Here is a 16,634-nt window from a genome sequence, read left to right as displayed (position 1 = left end):
AGGCAATACTGCCCTCTGGTGTCCAGAAGTCAATTCCAATGCATTTCTTCTCAATTAAATTACTTTTTGTATTCTTATAGTTAAGACACTATAACTTCTTAGAAAAATAAGTAACAGTTATTTAAGATTTGGCTTAGTTTATTTACTGGCTTGAAGTCCATCCAATCAGGTAACTCGGGGTTATACAACAGTCATCTATCTGATAGGTAATGTCTGATAGGTAATGTCCCAGTTTGTTTTTTTAAATATTACTTTCCTTTGTTTTATAAGGAAAGTGTTCCCAAGTCTCATTTTAGAAATATTATACAGTGGATCATAGCCAATTTTTAAAAAGCTAAATCATTGTCCTTCTTCCTTCACTTTTGTAACTGATGTGTCATTTTTCATTTCATTCTGGATATAAATCGTAATTTCTTTTGCCTGTGTTTTTTCTTCACAAGCACGCCTTTCATATAATGATAGAGGTAAGATGCATTGATGTTTGTTTTATGGTTGTGGAACTTTTTTTGTGGATGCATACTAAACATTTTGTTCTTAGATTATTTGTTACTGCTTTATTGTGCATCCTTTATAGTTTATACATTTATGTTATGAAGTTTTTTTTTTCTACTTTTGGTATTGAAAACATGATTGATTTGCCATAGTAATAGTTTTTGGTTTTAATGGATTGTTAACAATATTTATACTTATCTGAGGTGGAATGTAGACACAACTGTTTTAGTTGATTAGAAATTAACACCTAATGGCAAGATTTTTAGTCTTAAAATCTTTGTATTGGTTAATTTTTATATAACATCATTAGCTTAAATGTCAGCATGTCCTCACCTTTGACAGGGGCTGACCTTCTGGTTGAATCCATTATCTTTCAATGTGAAATCTATATTTTCAGGTAGTTTCTTTCATCTTTGACATCTATAGCAAATGGACTAGCTAGTGAAGTGTAACTTGATTTTTTGCTGTGTGGTAGTTTAAAACTTTAATTAGAGTTCAGCCTTCATCTGGAGAATTCAGAATAAGTAAAATGATCACAAACTTCTTTGCAGTTCTTACTTTGAACAATGTATTCAGGTATTGGTTATAGCAGTGTTATTGTGTTGGGGTGGGAGGCACTTTTTCCAGCTGTAGTCATTTGTTGTTTCATAACATGATGTCTCACGATGCCATAATTTTCACATACAAATGGGTAAAGAAGGGATGTAATCAGAGCCATGTTCTAATGCGTATCTTTTAAACTGCAAAAATAGTATGGATACTGCAAAACAACCAGAGACTAAGGGAGATTTTTTAGGAATTCTGCAGTCCTCATAGCTGTTCCCACCTGAAAGTAGTTTTTCTGCATGGCAGGGCAAATTCCTATTTTACAGATAACATTACAATGTTGCTGTCATTTTGAAGTTTAAGTCTGAATTAGTCTTCCCAGGTATTCATATACTTTAAAGGTATAAATCTTTATTTCTAGAATCGAGCATTGTTTTTTGTGTGGGTAAATTAGTATAATGATGTTAATAAACTGAAAATCTCTTATAATATTAGAGATTCAGTTAAAGCTTAATAAAGAACTTAAAAGTATGAAACAGAAGAACATTCTACTACTGATTTTTCACTGAAAAAGCAAAAGATATGTTGATTGATTGATGTTATAGATTTCAGATAGTGGTACCTATTATAGGTACTGGTTTTTTAACCCAGCCTTTTAAGTATTATAGGATGTTATTTATAAATAATATTTCTTATTTGATGCTCTATAGGAATGTACCTTTGAAGACCTTTTTATCCCCCTTTGAAAATTGGCCAGTGTTCTTTTTTAAGCTTTTTACTTATAAGTAATTTTGACAGTGGTTATGTTTTCAGGCTATGATATAATGGTAATATCATTACGAGAATTATCTAAGATTTATCAATGAAATAATGGTAGCTTAGAAACTTGTTAAACAGAACCTTGGAAACCTGGGAACTTTGAAGTTTATCTTTGCATTTGGAAAACACTCAATTATTTTATTTCTAAGCATAGACATTAAAATTTATTATGTTTCCTAAAATTAAGATTAATGTTATGTTAAATCATGTTTTGTACTGCTGACATATTCTTAATTTGATTTGTGAATTAAGTAATCCAAATCCTGTTTTATGGACATCATTTCCAGGTAGATGGTACTCTAGAACTGAGAATGGGCAATGTATATTATCCAGAGACATTATCAGTTAATTTATATATAAGTTATTAAAAATCATAGTGTTTAAATTTAGAGCCATGTTACCCTTTATCTGGTTATTTTTCCTTCAGCTTTCAGCCCTTATCTGTATATTTTAGTTTTTGGCATCCCAGCTTTGAAAATTCAAGTTTTCTAATTTACCTCTAAAGGAGGGAAAATCATTGACATTAATTTTTTAGTTACTTTAAGTTTTTCAAATTGAACTTTTTCAGTTAGTTAGCATAAATTTTCTTTTATGCATTTATCCAATAATTCTTGGATTTTCAGCACTGAGTTCTTTGCCTCTAGAAGAGTAGTTTTCAACTTTTTTTTTCCCCTTCCTGACTCCACATTCACATAAGTAACAAACTCTTAGCAGTAGAATCTAAGAGTTTAAATGATCAGTCAGAGAATGAGGTAGGGAGGGTTTAGTTTTACCAAAACCTTTCCGGGGATCCTTGTGTCCTCTCCTACTGAAGATAATAACTTTAGGGGCATACGTCTATGAGATTTATATCTGACTTCCTGGATTCGTCCCTGTTAAACAAAAATACTCTTCAGCTTTGCTAACCTTTCATGTTTTGAATATGTGATGGAAAAACAACTTCTGTAGACATTTAAAAAAATAAATACCTGTGGTTGAAATGAGTCACAGGAAGTCTTGTAGTTATCTTACTGTTTTAAAAAATAGGAATTCTGAAACCGTTTTGTAAAAGATTCTCCACTTTAGTTGAAATTACATGTTTTTTTCTCTTTAATACCTTGCAATGTTTCTATCCTTAAGGGTTCTTCTAATGTAGAGGCTAACTTTTTAAAATCTCTAGTGGCACTGGTGGGCTGAATAATGCCTGAAGGGCGCACTAACAGTCTTGAGGCATTAGAAGAGGAGGAGATCTTTTCTCTTTACGCAAGGGGAGGAGGCAGAGAGAGGTGCATCAATATAGGGGTGACATACTATTTCCACGTGTCTTATGTGCCACCAGTGTCATAATGTCTGTTGCTGTAGTCACAGAAATTTTAGTTGCTCCCTATAATACTCATTATGCAGCCCTTCAAATACTTTTATTACTTTTTTTTTCTTCGGGAAACTTTCCAAAAGGCTTCCTATGTCTTTTTTTCCTTGCAGATATTGAACTGATAAAATACTTTCAGTGAAGGGTTGCTACTCCAGTCTGTATAGGGAGGATTCCCTTATCCTTTGTAAATGCTATACTCCTATTTGTATTTACTCCATTTAAAAAAGTTAACTATAGCGGTACACTCACTTCTCTTTCTTTTACCTAAAGTCTGTATCACCTACCAGGATGACCACTCACTTTCTTGATTATTATTTGCACTTTCTTTGCCAGTCAGTCCCAGAACACTAATAATTTTTATCTCAGATCAATTTTGGGAAATAATTATAAGCAAAGGGTGAATTGTTAATAGGTAGAAACATTAGAATGAATGGAACAGTTGGGCTATAGCAACGTTAACTGACATTTCTTTTATGTGCTTAGCATTTGAGAATCACTGTGGGTATTTCTGAGATTAATTGAAGAAACGTTTTAGAGAGCAATTGGGGAAAGTAGTGGATTTTGAGGACAAGTTTTCTTTGAGACACAGCCATAATTTGCTGTTTCTGGTACTTTTTGAATCCTCATTCTGTAAGGAAGTATCAACCTGGATGAAACCGTTGAAATACTGTTGGTATCCTAGAGGCCACAGAAAGTCTTAGTCAGGAAAATTAGTGACAGTGCATCAAAAAGATTTTAGATCTTTTTCTCCACTATACATACATAGCAATATTGCCAGATGTTCTTCTGAGAACTCTTAATTCAAGTTGGTTGCCTTGTGATTACTATAGATAATTAGGAATGCTTGAGAACTCAGTTTGGGCAAGATTGAAGTTAATGTCATTTGTATGTGTTTACCGTTTCTGTCAATTGATTCCTCAGTATACTCAACCTTTCCCCTTACATTTAGAGAGATATGTATCAAGTGCTGCTTTTTAATATTATTATTGTTATTTATCTATAGGACCCAGGACCACCCCCACCTTCTCCATTACTAGGTTTGAAGCCACTGCAGTTACTAGAAGTGAAAGCAAGGGGAAGATTTGGTTGTGTCTGGAAAGCCCAGTTGCTCAATGAATATGTAGCTGTGAAAATATTTCCAATACAGGTATGCTTATTATAGTTTTCTAATCTGCACACATACTTTTAAAAGGTTGCAACTGGCTTGGTCTTTGTAACTCCAGTTTGAAAATACAAGCCATATGTTTCAAGGTGGTTCTTGTGGTACTAGGGAAAGCGGTTCGCCTTGTTAAGTCTGCCTTCTCATCTGAGAAATGGAATTAATGGTACACTAGTCATTATGTTTTTTTGGAGTGGTGGAATTAAAATAAATGAACATATAGGAGATCTTTTGCCACTAAAAATTCTAAAGAAATGCAAAGTGAAGATGAAGATTCTAATAAAAATTTAATTAATGTCTGGGTGGTTAACTTTTAATATACCATTGACATAATCAGAAAAAAAGTGAATAGAAGAATGAAGGAGTAATGTGCTTGGTTTCAGAATTGCCATTTGGAAGTATGTTATCAAACTTATTCATTTTTGTCCTATTTTGAGTGTTAATAGCTTCAGATATTGCTTGTTGAATTTTCAGAGGCAGTTAATCAACACTGCAAATAATTGGTTTACTGTTGAAATTTTTTTTTAAAGGGGCTGACCTCAGAAAACCCTGATCTAATGCAGCCCTAAGATATCTTCTGTTTTGTTTTGTTCCATTGAGAATGACTGTGGTATAGATCTGTGATGATTCCTTTTCCCTTTCTCTCGTGTCTACACCCCTGTGGCTAAAGCCATGCATGGTATTGCAATCCTGGCTGGGTTGGATGATGCTGGCTTCACCACTGCACCTAGACAGTAGATCTTCCTTATTCCAAAGTTACAATATAACCAACTTCTTCGTTGTAATATACCTGGATTTTAGCCTTCTTGACTCTTCTAAAGCTTATTTCTTAGAGTCTATGAAAAAGTTTATTACTATTCTTTTTGGTAGAATTGCAGATACTATATAGTTTAGTTCTCAGAGGAAAAGTCTGTTCTGTTGTGCCAAGATTCACAAATATTTGGGTGATATTAATGTAAGATTAATAATAATAGTAGCTAATATTTTATTTGATGCTTCTATTGTGTCAGGTAGAGGTGTTTTACATATATGAGTACTAATATGTGTCCATCTATTATCCATACCTATAATAAAACACACAATATACATATCTACACTAATAAAAGAGAAACATGCAAATTAACCATCACTCTGCTACACCCACCAGCCAATCAGGAGCGAGTATGCAAATTAACCCAACTAAGATGGCGGCGGCCACGGAGCTGGAGCCAGCAGGAGGCTTGGGTTGCCCCTGGCGGTGGAGGAAGCCAAGCTTCCTGCCCACCCTGGCCGGCCCTGGCCTCCACTCAAGGCTACAAAGTTTCAATTATAGAAGATAAATAAATCCCAGATACCTGCTTCTAGCTGGCCCTGGCCTCCGCTCAAGGAGGCACTGAAAAAAATAAAAATAAAAAAAGGAGGGGCTGGGAGCCATCAGCCCCTTACCCAGGCTGGCCAGGCACCCCGGCAGGACCCCTACCCTGATCCAGGGTACCCTTCAGGGCAAACCAGCCAGCCCCCACCCGTGCACCAGACCTTTATCTATACTAATAAAAGGGTAATATGCTAATTAGACTGGGAGACCTTCCAGAAGACCTTCCGGACGTTCTTCTGAACAAAGCCATGGTGGCGGGGCTGAGGTAGAGGCTGTTAGAGGCCAAGAGGGGAGGGCAGTTGTGGGTGATCAGGCTGGTGGGGGGTGGGGCCGTTGGGGGTAAGCAGACCAGCAGGGGGGTTAGTTGGGGGCGAGCAGGCCATCCGTGGGGGTCAGTTGAAGGTGATCAGGACAGCTGGGGGGCAGTTTGGAGTGAGCAGGCCAGCAGGGGGGCAATGGGGTTAGGAGGCCAGTGGGCAGGGAAGGTGGGGGTAAGCAGGCCAACAGGGGGGGCAGTTGGGAGTGAGCAGGCCAGCAGGCAGAGTGGTTAGGGGCAATCAGGCAGGTAGGCAGGCAGGTGAGCAGTTAGGAGCCAGCAGTCCCGGATTATGAGAGGGATGTCCGACTGCCAGTTTAGGCCCGATCCCTGTACCGGCAGTAGAACATCCTTCGAGGGATCCCAGATTGTGGAGGGTGCAGGCCGGGCTGAGGGACCCCCCCCCCGTGCACGAATTTTGTGCACCAGGCCTCTAGTCTATTTATATAAAACCCTAATATGCAAATCGACCGAATGGCAGAATGACCTATGGAATGACCGGTCAGTGGTGGGAGGGGCCGGCGAGCGGGCAGCGCCAGGCCAGCCAAGGCGGGTGCCTGCGGGCAGAGAGAGGCAACCAGCGGCAGCGGTGTGATTGGGGGGCGGGGCCTGCCAGCAAGCGGGCAGCGCCACTCCCCAATCGCCCTGCCATTGGTGGCAGGGTGACAGGGCTGGTGAGTGGGCGGCAGGGGGATTGGAGGATGAGGCTGGTCGGCGAGCGGGCGTTGCCAGGTCACCAGCCAAGGGAGGTGCCAGTGGGGGCCCCTCCTGATTGCCCCACCAGTTGCCCCACAGATGGCCCTGATCGCCGGCCAGGCTTAGGGACCCTACCCTATATATTGGGAACAGTCTCTTAGATTTAAAAATTAAAATCTGGCAAGGCTACTTTAACCCTGAAGAAACGGGATGATGCAGCGATGACATGTATAGACTCTGGCTTGCACATTTTGTGGTCAGCCCTGATTCTGACACTTATAACTGTGTGACAAAGCCAATTACTTAACTTCTCTCTGCTTCACTTTTTCCACCCATAAGATGGGGAAAATGCCACTACTGCCTCAGAAGGATCATGTTATGTACTACTTTTTATAATCGGGGCAAAAAATGTAGCTGCCCACACAACAGCAAGATGCCTTTCACCTGTATGAAAAGTATGGTCACTGGTGCATGCAGCATCCCAGATTGCGAGAGGGATGTCCGACTGATGGTTTAGGCCCGACATCCCCCGAGGGGTCCTGGATTGTGAGAGGGCACAGGCCGGGCTGAGGGACCTCCCCCCGCTGACCTGTGCACAGTCCTCATTTTGCTAATGATTATTAACTTGCCAAAGGTCTCAGATAGTTTGGATCCAGAGGGTCCCTAACTATTATGCAGTCATGCCTTCTGCTTTTATTATCCTTTCATTGTGGATGGAAACTAAATATTTTATAATTTGATATGTAGTGGGCATGGATCACTTGCAGGCACAAATGAGAATATTGTATTTTAAATTATTGTATTGCATAAATATACTCCATTGTGCTCTTGTTGGCTTTATAGGGTATTAGAAGCATTTTGTTAAGAATCATATATAATAAAAGGGTAATATGCAAAGCGACAATGGTGGAATGACCATTTGCTATGATGCGCACTGACCACCAGGGGGCAGATGCTCAATGCAGGAGCTGTCCACTGGTGGTCAGTGTGCTTGCACAGGGGGAGTGCTGCTCAGCCAGAAGCTGGGCTCACAGCTGGCGAGCACAGCAGCAATGGCAGGAGCTTCTCCCACCTCCGTGGCAGTTGGACATCCCCTGAGGGCTCCTGGACTGCGAGAGGGTGCGGGCCATGCTGAGGGACCACCCCCCCAAGTGTACAGATTTCATGCACCAGTCCTCTAGTGTTTAATATTATGTTACTAGAGGCCCAGTGCATGGATTCATGCACCGGTGGGGTCTGTTGGCCTGGTCTACGGGGTTAGGGCCAAAACCAGCTCTCCGACATCCCCTGAGGGGTCCTGGATTGCAAGAGGGCGCATGCCAGGCTGAGGGACCCCACTGGTGCACGTTCAGGGCCGGGGAGGGCCCATGGGAGGGCTCCAGGGTGTGTCCGGCCCATCTTGCCCAGTCCTGTTCGGGATCAATTGGGGCTGTCTCGCCCAGTCTCAATCGGCGGACCCCAGCAGCAAGCTAACTTACCGATCAGAGCGTCTATCCCCTGGTGGTCAGTGTGTGTCATAGCAACTGGTCGAATGGTCGAATAGTCAGACACTTAGCATATTAGGCTTTTATATATAGAGATTCTTTAAAATATTTTTTCATAATTAGATGAAGTCTTTCTACCTGAATTTCATCTCCCAGGGAGATTATTCTGAATAGTAACACAAGTAACTTCACACCATGGTGAAATTACACTGTAGTGCTAACTTGTAAGTAGAATGTGTCCAAGGTTAGATATTGAAGTTGAGCACTTCTGAGCAACTCCTGTGTTTACAAACTGGAAACACAGAAAAGTGTGTTTTGAGGGAATAGGGGAGGGCAGACATTTGGTATGGAACTCTTACCTGTTGTCAGAGTGTGCTTTTATTAAAAATCAAAACTGGTGAATCTTTTAATAGTTATGTTTTATTTTTAATTTTTTTGCCTTAGAACTTGAGTAACTTTTTTTTTTAGATATGGTTTATTGCCTCTATTCTTTGCACTCTTACTATTCTTCCTTTTTGACTGTAGGACAAACAGTCATGGCAAAATGAATATGAAGTCTACAGTTTGCCTGGAATGAAGCATGAGAATATATTACAGTTCATTGGTGCAGAAAAACGAGGCACCAGTGTTGATGTGGATCTTTGGCTAATCACAGCATTTCATGAAAAGGTAAAACTACTTTCTGTTTTAACTCAGTAAAGTCAGGGTTGGTTTACCTACCTAATGTTGGTTACACATTTCTGGGAATAGTATATTTTTTCTGGGAATAGTATATTCTACTAGGTTAATATATATAAGTAATATCTATTAAAGATAGCAATTCTTTTACCTAACCCTCTAGTTAACCAGTCTTTTGTCCCTGATATCTTGTGCTGCAATTACCTCTCTTACAAATAATTATTTTAGTACTAGAGGTTCGTGCACCAGTGGGGTCCCTTGGCCTGGCCTGCGGGATCGGGCTTTCCGACATCCCCGAGGTGTCCCGGATTGCAAGAGGGCGCAGGCCAGGTCGAGGGACCCCACTGGTGCATGATCAGGGCCGGGGAGGGATGTGGGAGGTTGGCCGCAGGAGGGCTCCAGGGCATGTCCAGCCTGTCTCACTCAGTCCCGATTGGCTGGACCCCAGCAGCCAGCTAACATACTGGTTGGAGCATCTACCCCCTTGTGGTCATTGCACATTGCACGTCATAGCGACTGGTTGACTGTCTGCCCCCTGGTGGTCAGTGCACATCATAGCGAGCGGTTGAGCAGCCTTAGCATATCATTAACATATTATACTTTGATTGGTGGAATGGCCAACCAGACAATAGGACACTTACCATATTAGGCTTCTCTTATATAGGATAATCGATGCTTAGTAAATTTACCATCCATTTTGATTACGTGAACCATATTTTTTTTTCAGCTTGAATTTTGTTTCTTAAAACTTTGCTCAGTATAGCTTAGTGACAAAACTAGAATTAGGAAATTTACCTGATCTTTGTCACTCATTTGTAGGGTAATTATTACCAAAGCACACTTGCAATTTTTCCTCATTTTTTCTACTTTCAGAGTTAGTATGAAAATATACATTAATGATATAGGAAATTGTGGTGTTCTCCTTGGCAGTCAGGTTTATTATTGTCAGATATAATTGGCTCTTTTACCTCTCTTAATTCTTAACCAAAAAGATGGCAGTAATTCTGAGAGGATTCTTTATGTTTGTTGTTGTTTATGTGTCTTAATTTTATGCTCTCCTAGTCCTCTGATATAACATCTCCATAGTCATTAAATAGTTTCTGAAACTAGATATTTTTTTTTTTTTGCCTTCTAAATAGGGGGAAATTGACTGACTGCCTGTGCTTGTAGCAAACTTTTAAAATTGAGTGGTATTTTTTTCTAGTCAAATATTTATTAATGTGAAGCTTGAACCATTCCAGATACTGTAAATTGGTTTTGCGGTATTATTATTCACCAAAAGGAAAATATATTGTCTTCCATAACCTCTTAAAAGTAAAAAGGAAAGTCTCCATATACATACGGCTTTTGTCAAGAGCTTAAGTTGTGTTTTTTCCCCTTTCTTTAGGGTTCACTGTCAGACTTTCTTAAGGCTAATGTGGTCTCTTGGAATGAATTGTGTCATATTGCAGAAACTATGGCTAGAGGATTGGCATATTTACATGAGGATATACCTGGCCTAAAAGATGGCCACAAACCCGCCATATCTCACAGGTAGAGCTAAATTTATATTATTTTCCCAAATAATTCAGTATTTGTTTATTACTTAAGCTTTTAATCCCCTGAACAAAATTTATTTTTTCCCCTAGTTATCTAGTTATGCTATAGGAGGCAGAATGATTTCATTTGTTTTTCAAATTAATTTTGAGATTGGCCAGAAAGTAATTTGGAAATGTATATATTAACGTTATTAGCTTAATTGTTAGTCATCACTAGCTTTATTATTGATTTATGTTTTAATTAGTCTTATTCTTGGAAGCATGGTTAAGAATAAAAGTGTATTTTCTCTGAAGCAAAAGGTAAATTTGTTTAACCTCAAAACATGATTGACTTCAAAGATGATTATAAATAGGTAAAAGGGGGATGGATATAACTAAGGAGTGCCCTTTTTTTTGCTTTCATTTTGAATGATTATTACTTGAGCTGAGGTGAAAGGAGGCATCATCAGAACAATTGGTTTTACTCAGTTGCCTTTTTTAGGGAAGAAACAGTACTTGGACAAAAAAGTTATCATTTCCTTAAAAGGGAAAACATTAGTTTCCTTAAACATAGGATTCAGTTTGTCATTGTGTATTTAATTTCCTTGAACATGAAACCAATTTGTCTTCTGGCATTCAATTTAAAAATGGTTGCTTTAAAATTGGGTATGAACTGATGCATTTAACAAATATTTAGTTGAGTGGCACCAGATGGTGTTTTAGGTTGCTGGGAGGCATTACTTTAAACCCAACTGTAACATAGATTCTGATTTTGCAAACTTCCACCTCAGAAATAACTCCCCTTTCTTCTCACCTTCCTCTCTTCAGTCTAACTGCCTCTTCCTGGATTTTTACTCACCTCACCGCATCTTACAGGGAACTAAATGAACTTTCCTCCCCCAAAGGTTATAAGGAGTAGCATCCATAAATTTTTTTGAGTCTAACACTGATTGATTTTGTAACATTTGTGGGTGTTTCCCTGTGTCTCCTCTATCCCACTCTTGGTCTTTGTACACATAAATTTAACCATTGCTCATGGCACAGATGTATTCAGCTCAGGTACAGTATTCCTAGGATGAACCAGTTGAGGCTGGTGTGTAGAGGACATCTGATTGCCTTAAAAAACAATTACTCTTTTCAGAACACCAGGATCTAATTGTAGCAGGGTATGTTCATAGTGCAAATTTTTTTTATCTGTTATACATTCCTGGAGGTGCTTGTCTGCAACCAGGTTGATGAATGTCAGAACCACTAAAATAAGGGACCATTCTAAAATGTAGGCCTGTACCAATAGGCAGAAGGCCCCCATTAAGCTATTCTTTGAAAATTCTTAAATTTAATGTTCTGTTTCAATGTGAGTTTCTAACAATAAACTCTGATGTGTTTTTATTATCTTAGAAAACAGCAATTTTATGATTGATAGGTAGGAATGGCATAGATAACATGTAGGCTGGATAGTATTTTTGGAATGGCACTTCTTTATAAAAATGTGTTATGGAAAGAATTCCTTCTTATTGTCCATGTTATAAATAGGAGTTTGTCCCTGTACTCTTTCTTGTGCTTCAGCTATATGGAGACTTTGCTTAAGCTTTTTCTCCCACTCCTTTTTTTTTTTTTGCATTTCATAATTTCCAGTAACTATTCTTTTATAGCATACCTAGTCTCTCTCTTTCCCACTTTCAGTGAAAATTTTTATAAGATGTACCTTGTTAAAACTTAATTTGAGTAATTTGTCCATCTTTCTATTTGCAAGGGACATCAAAAGTAAAAATGTGCTGTTGAAAAACAATCTGACAGCCTGTATTGCTGACTTTGGGTTGGCGTTAAAGTTTGAGGCTGGCAAGTCTGCAGGTGATACTCATGGACAGGTAAGCATGATCACTATAAACTGTAAGAAAAAAATCTTGTCTCATATTTTCTTAGTATGGCATATCTGGGTTGAATTGGTCTGAAATTATTGTGGTGGTTATTAAATTGGGATCTAATATAAAATGGCTCTCTTAAGAGTAACATGTTAAATTTGCTAAGGAGGACATTTTCATAGGATGGTGAAGGATTGTCAGGACCTTAAGTGGTTTAGAACAAGCATTTCATAAAAATAGCCTAGACAGATGTCATGGGATTCTATTTTAAAAACTAATCAAAGAAGAATCAAACACATTTTAATAGACACATTCTGAGGGAGTTCTTAGTATTAACTCAGTTTTAACTTAATTCTTTCACTACCTTAAGAGGGAATGGAAGAATATTCGGTCACTATTCATGCTACATTGCATTAAGATCTGCCCATTTTTCCAGACAATTATATTTCTTGCTTTTTGGTCTTTATTCTTTCACCAACTCTTTAATCAGCTCTATAGCCTTTCTCTGAATTCTCTCCACATTTCAGGACACTTGTAAAGCCTTGAGTGAGGATCCTACCTCTTGTCAAGGTCTGCACAGAGATCTCAGTAATGAGAACCTTTAAGAAGGCCAAAGGAAAAGAACATTATCCATACACTTTATTCTCGAAACCTGTGAGGCTAGCAAATAGCAAAGGTATTGTCATTCCTGCAAGATGACTTTTTTTAAAAAAGTATTTTATTTTATTTTTTAAATATATTTTGCTGATTTTTTAGAGGAAGGGAGAGGGAAAGAGAGTTAGAAACGTCGATGAGAGAGAAACATTGATGAGCTGCCTCCTGCACACCCCCTACTGGGGATGTGCCCGCAACCAAGGTACATGCCCTTGACCGGAATCGAACCTGGGACCCTTCAGGCCGCAGGCTGACCTCTATCCACGGAGCCAAACTGGTTAAGGCTGCAAAATACCTTTTAATCAGGAAAACCAGTTTGACCTGAAAGGTGACATTTTTTTACAAAGCCTAATGACTTAGGCTCTGGTATGATTATTTCTTCATCTTTTAAATTATGCAAATTATTTGAACATCTAATTCTCAGCTTTCTTTCCCCTCAGCATATCCTATTAACTTCCAAGAACACAGTTCTCAAATAACCACAACATAACAAATTTTGGCAGTAACTAGTGATTTAAGAATTTAGTTTGGAGCCATGGTCAGCAGTCATAGTTCTCGAAAGGTTGACATCAAATGTATTTGGAAACAAAGGCAGTTTTGTGGAGAAAGTTACTGAGAGGGAGATTGTGCAGGAAGCCTACGGATTAAACACCTGAGCTTATTGTATGGTCGATTATCATAAGACTAAGTTTGGTGAATAGTTTATTCCTTTGGTACCCTGGTTTGTTTTTTTGTGTTTTTTTGTTTTTTTTTTTAAGAAAAGAATGTGGAACTCATTCATATCTTTTAACACCCTCATAGTTGGGTTACATGATGAGATTAAAATAACTACTTATATCAGTTGTTCCTTGACTTTAGATTTCATGGACCAGAAAATAGAAAAATGCATGTTATTACACATTCTATGTATTACACAATTGTACCATTGAAATAGTTATTTAAAGTAGAAAAAAATATTAAGCTTTCTTTTTCTCTAAAGTATTCTCCTTATTAAATGAATTAAAAACTTGAACTTTAGGCTCTTAGTAATCTGTTCTTATTATCAGTATATTTGCAGATAATTGTGCAGTTCTAGTCCAGAAATCACAGTAACTTAAGAATGGAGCTTTTTGGAAATGCCAGTATTTCCTAGATCTACTGCTCAAGTGGATTGGAATCTACCCAGCTATCACACAGATTTTTAAACATCAATCTATGAATGTTGTCAAGCACCAAGCAAAGCTAGCTGTACTAGCTTAGTAACCATTGTTACATTACTAAGAAATACCAAATTGTTAGGGAAAGGTAAAAGACCTGAGACAGAAGTCATGAATAAATAAACACATAGATTTTGTACAAATAGACTTTTAAAAGTTTATTCACCCTTTTTTTAGCTAATTCTTTTTACATTTTGTATTGTTTATTAGTTTATTATTTTTTAATACAGAAAAAGAGAGACCCTTAAAGCACTTTAAAAAAAGATACATTAAAACTATATAGTTTTTTTCTCTTTCATCCTTCTCCCCACAATTATTGTTCAGTTTCTTATGATTAGTTCCAGAAGAGGGGAAAAATTCTAAGCCTATACTAGCATGATGTTGATATATTTATTAAGTGTACCCAGAAAGGACTTTGGTATATACTGCTTTGTTCATTGATGTTTTCATCCTGCAGTGTTTTTGGAAATCTTTCTAGACTAGCCTGTAGATTTACCTCATGTTTTTAAGAGCTGCTTATGCTCCATTTGTTTAATCCGCCCTTACTGATGGATGCTTCTGCTCTTTCCAGTGAGTGTCTTGGCTGTTGTATTACTTGAAATGGAATAAATTCTGCTTGACCTTGTAGTCTGGTGGTTATAACTTAGTTACCTTATCTGATATTAGACCACATATGGTTTTGATTATTTTTTACAAAAGTATAATATGTTAGTTCATAAAGTTAATGAATGAGTACTATTTGCTTTCAACATCTTTTTCAGGTTGGTACCCGGAGGTATATGGCTCCAGAGGTATTAGAGGGTGCTATAAACTTCCAAAGGGATGCATTTTTGAGGATAGATATGTACGCCATGGGATTAGTCCTATGGGAACTGGCTTCTCGCTGTACTGCTGCAGATGGTAAGGGAAAAAACATTTTTAAAAAAGATATATATGACTACACATGTATGAAAAGGGATGATTACACCTAAAGGTAATATTTTAAAGTACACATTTTAATTTTTTAAAAATAGGAGGTGGTAGCTTAGAGAATTCAGGAGTCAGGGGAGAGAGGGAGGCAGGATGTACGGGTCCTTCACCTTGCCAGATGTTTTGCTGGGCACTTCACATAGCTTTAGGTTATTTCCTAAAACACCACTGGAGGTAGTAATTATCTCAGTTTTACACATGCGGAATTTGAGGCTCAAATTTTAAGTAGAAATTAAGTAGCTTGCCTGTTTTAGCCTCAAAGTAGTGGTAAATCGTAAAACCTAGATTTGAAACTCTGACCCAGATGTAGGGAGAAGGCTGTGCTGTTAGTTCATGTGGGTCCTGCCCCAGGTTCTAAGTCAACTCCTCTGGCCAGAGGAAATGCATGTAGAGTTGAGACTTTTGTTCCCAGGACATTCAGGTTGAGTCTGTCATATAGCCGACTAACCAGTCTGTCCTCTGTGACACATAACCGAGCAGGCGTGTGGATATACCACAGGTTAAATTCTGTTTCCTTAAAGCTTTGAAAGTGTGATCTGATGTAGACATTATTGCGAATGTTTGCCTGCCCAGCACCTGGGTTCTAAGGATTCATGTTCTTTGTTCTTGTTAGTGAGGTCATTGTTCACGTCCTATAAATACTTGCATTGACTGATTGATAATAAATCTGAATACTAAGTTCCTAGTGTGAGATTTATAGTGCTGTAAGTAAGTACTTGGTCTTAGTGCTCTTCGCAAAGCCTCTCTACTCCCTTCAGTTATGTTACAGTTTTTGCATGTGAGAATATAAGGCAAACTTTGTTAAACACCCAAACAAATGTAAATTAACTTGATCTGGTGTTTTATATTTTAACTTAAAATTGCCTAAAAACTTCCCGTGGATTGTGAAAGACCATAGAAACTGTTGAATATTTTAAAAGGTACAACCAATTTAGCCTGTGTTTATAACATAGGAAAATATCCTACATAATAAAATGGTAATATGTAAATTACCATCACTCCGCTACGCCCACGATTGGGCCAGCAGGAGGCGCAGGGGGCGGGACTCAGGGTCGCCGGGGTAGCTGATTGGGCCAGCAGGACGCTGAGCTCGCGGGGCCAGTGGCGCCGCGAGCTCAGCGTCTGTGTCATGGCTGCGCCGGAGGCTTTCGGAAGGCCTGGTGCACCGGCGGACAGACAGCCAGCCGGCTCCCCCGCGATCAAAAGCAAAAGCCAAAGTGGGGGAGCTGTCTGTCTGTCTGCGCCGGCACAAGGCCTTTCGAAAGCCTCCGCCGTGCCGGAGGCTTTCGGAAGGCCTGGGGCACCAGCGGACAGACAGCCAGCTGGTGCACCAGGTGCATGATTAAATCATGCACTGGGCCTCTAGTCTATATATATAAAAGTCTAAACAACCAAACGACCTGTCAACCGGCCACTATGATGCACACTGACCACCAGGGGACAGATGCTCAATGCACAGGGTTGGGCTCCCTCCTGTCTGGATAGGGCCTGCAGGGATCGGGCCTGTGGGGATCAGGCTCTCTCCTGTCTCTGGATCGGGC

The 16,634-nt window shown here is 39.0% G+C and overlaps 1 protein-coding gene across 1 annotated transcript in view; it reads left to right on the top strand.

Moving 5' to 3' along the window:
• Nucleotides 1-16,634, top strand: part of ACVR2A (activin A receptor type 2A) — a 98,532-nt gene that overhangs the window by 71,869 nt on the left and 10,029 nt on the right. Inside the window, exons 5-9 of the mRNA XM_079783245.1 lie at nucleotides 4,212-4,355; nucleotides 8,743-8,886; nucleotides 10,283-10,428; nucleotides 12,166-12,280; nucleotides 14,886-15,024. Coding sequence (XP_079639371.1) covers nucleotides 4,212-4,355; nucleotides 8,743-8,886; nucleotides 10,283-10,428; nucleotides 12,166-12,280; nucleotides 14,886-15,024 — 688 coding nt within the window. The remainder of the gene's footprint in view (nucleotides 1-4,211; nucleotides 4,356-8,742; nucleotides 8,887-10,282; nucleotides 10,429-12,165; nucleotides 12,281-14,885; nucleotides 15,025-16,634) is intronic.

Source organism: Cnephaeus nilssonii (assembly GCF_951640355.1).
Source record: "Cnephaeus nilssonii genome assembly, chromosome: 10".
In the NCBI taxonomy this organism is placed as follows: Eukaryota; Metazoa; Chordata; class Mammalia; order Chiroptera; family Vespertilionidae; genus Cnephaeus; species Cnephaeus nilssonii.
Note: the sequence above shows the minus strand (reverse complement) of the source record. Positions and strands in the feature narration are given on the sequence as shown.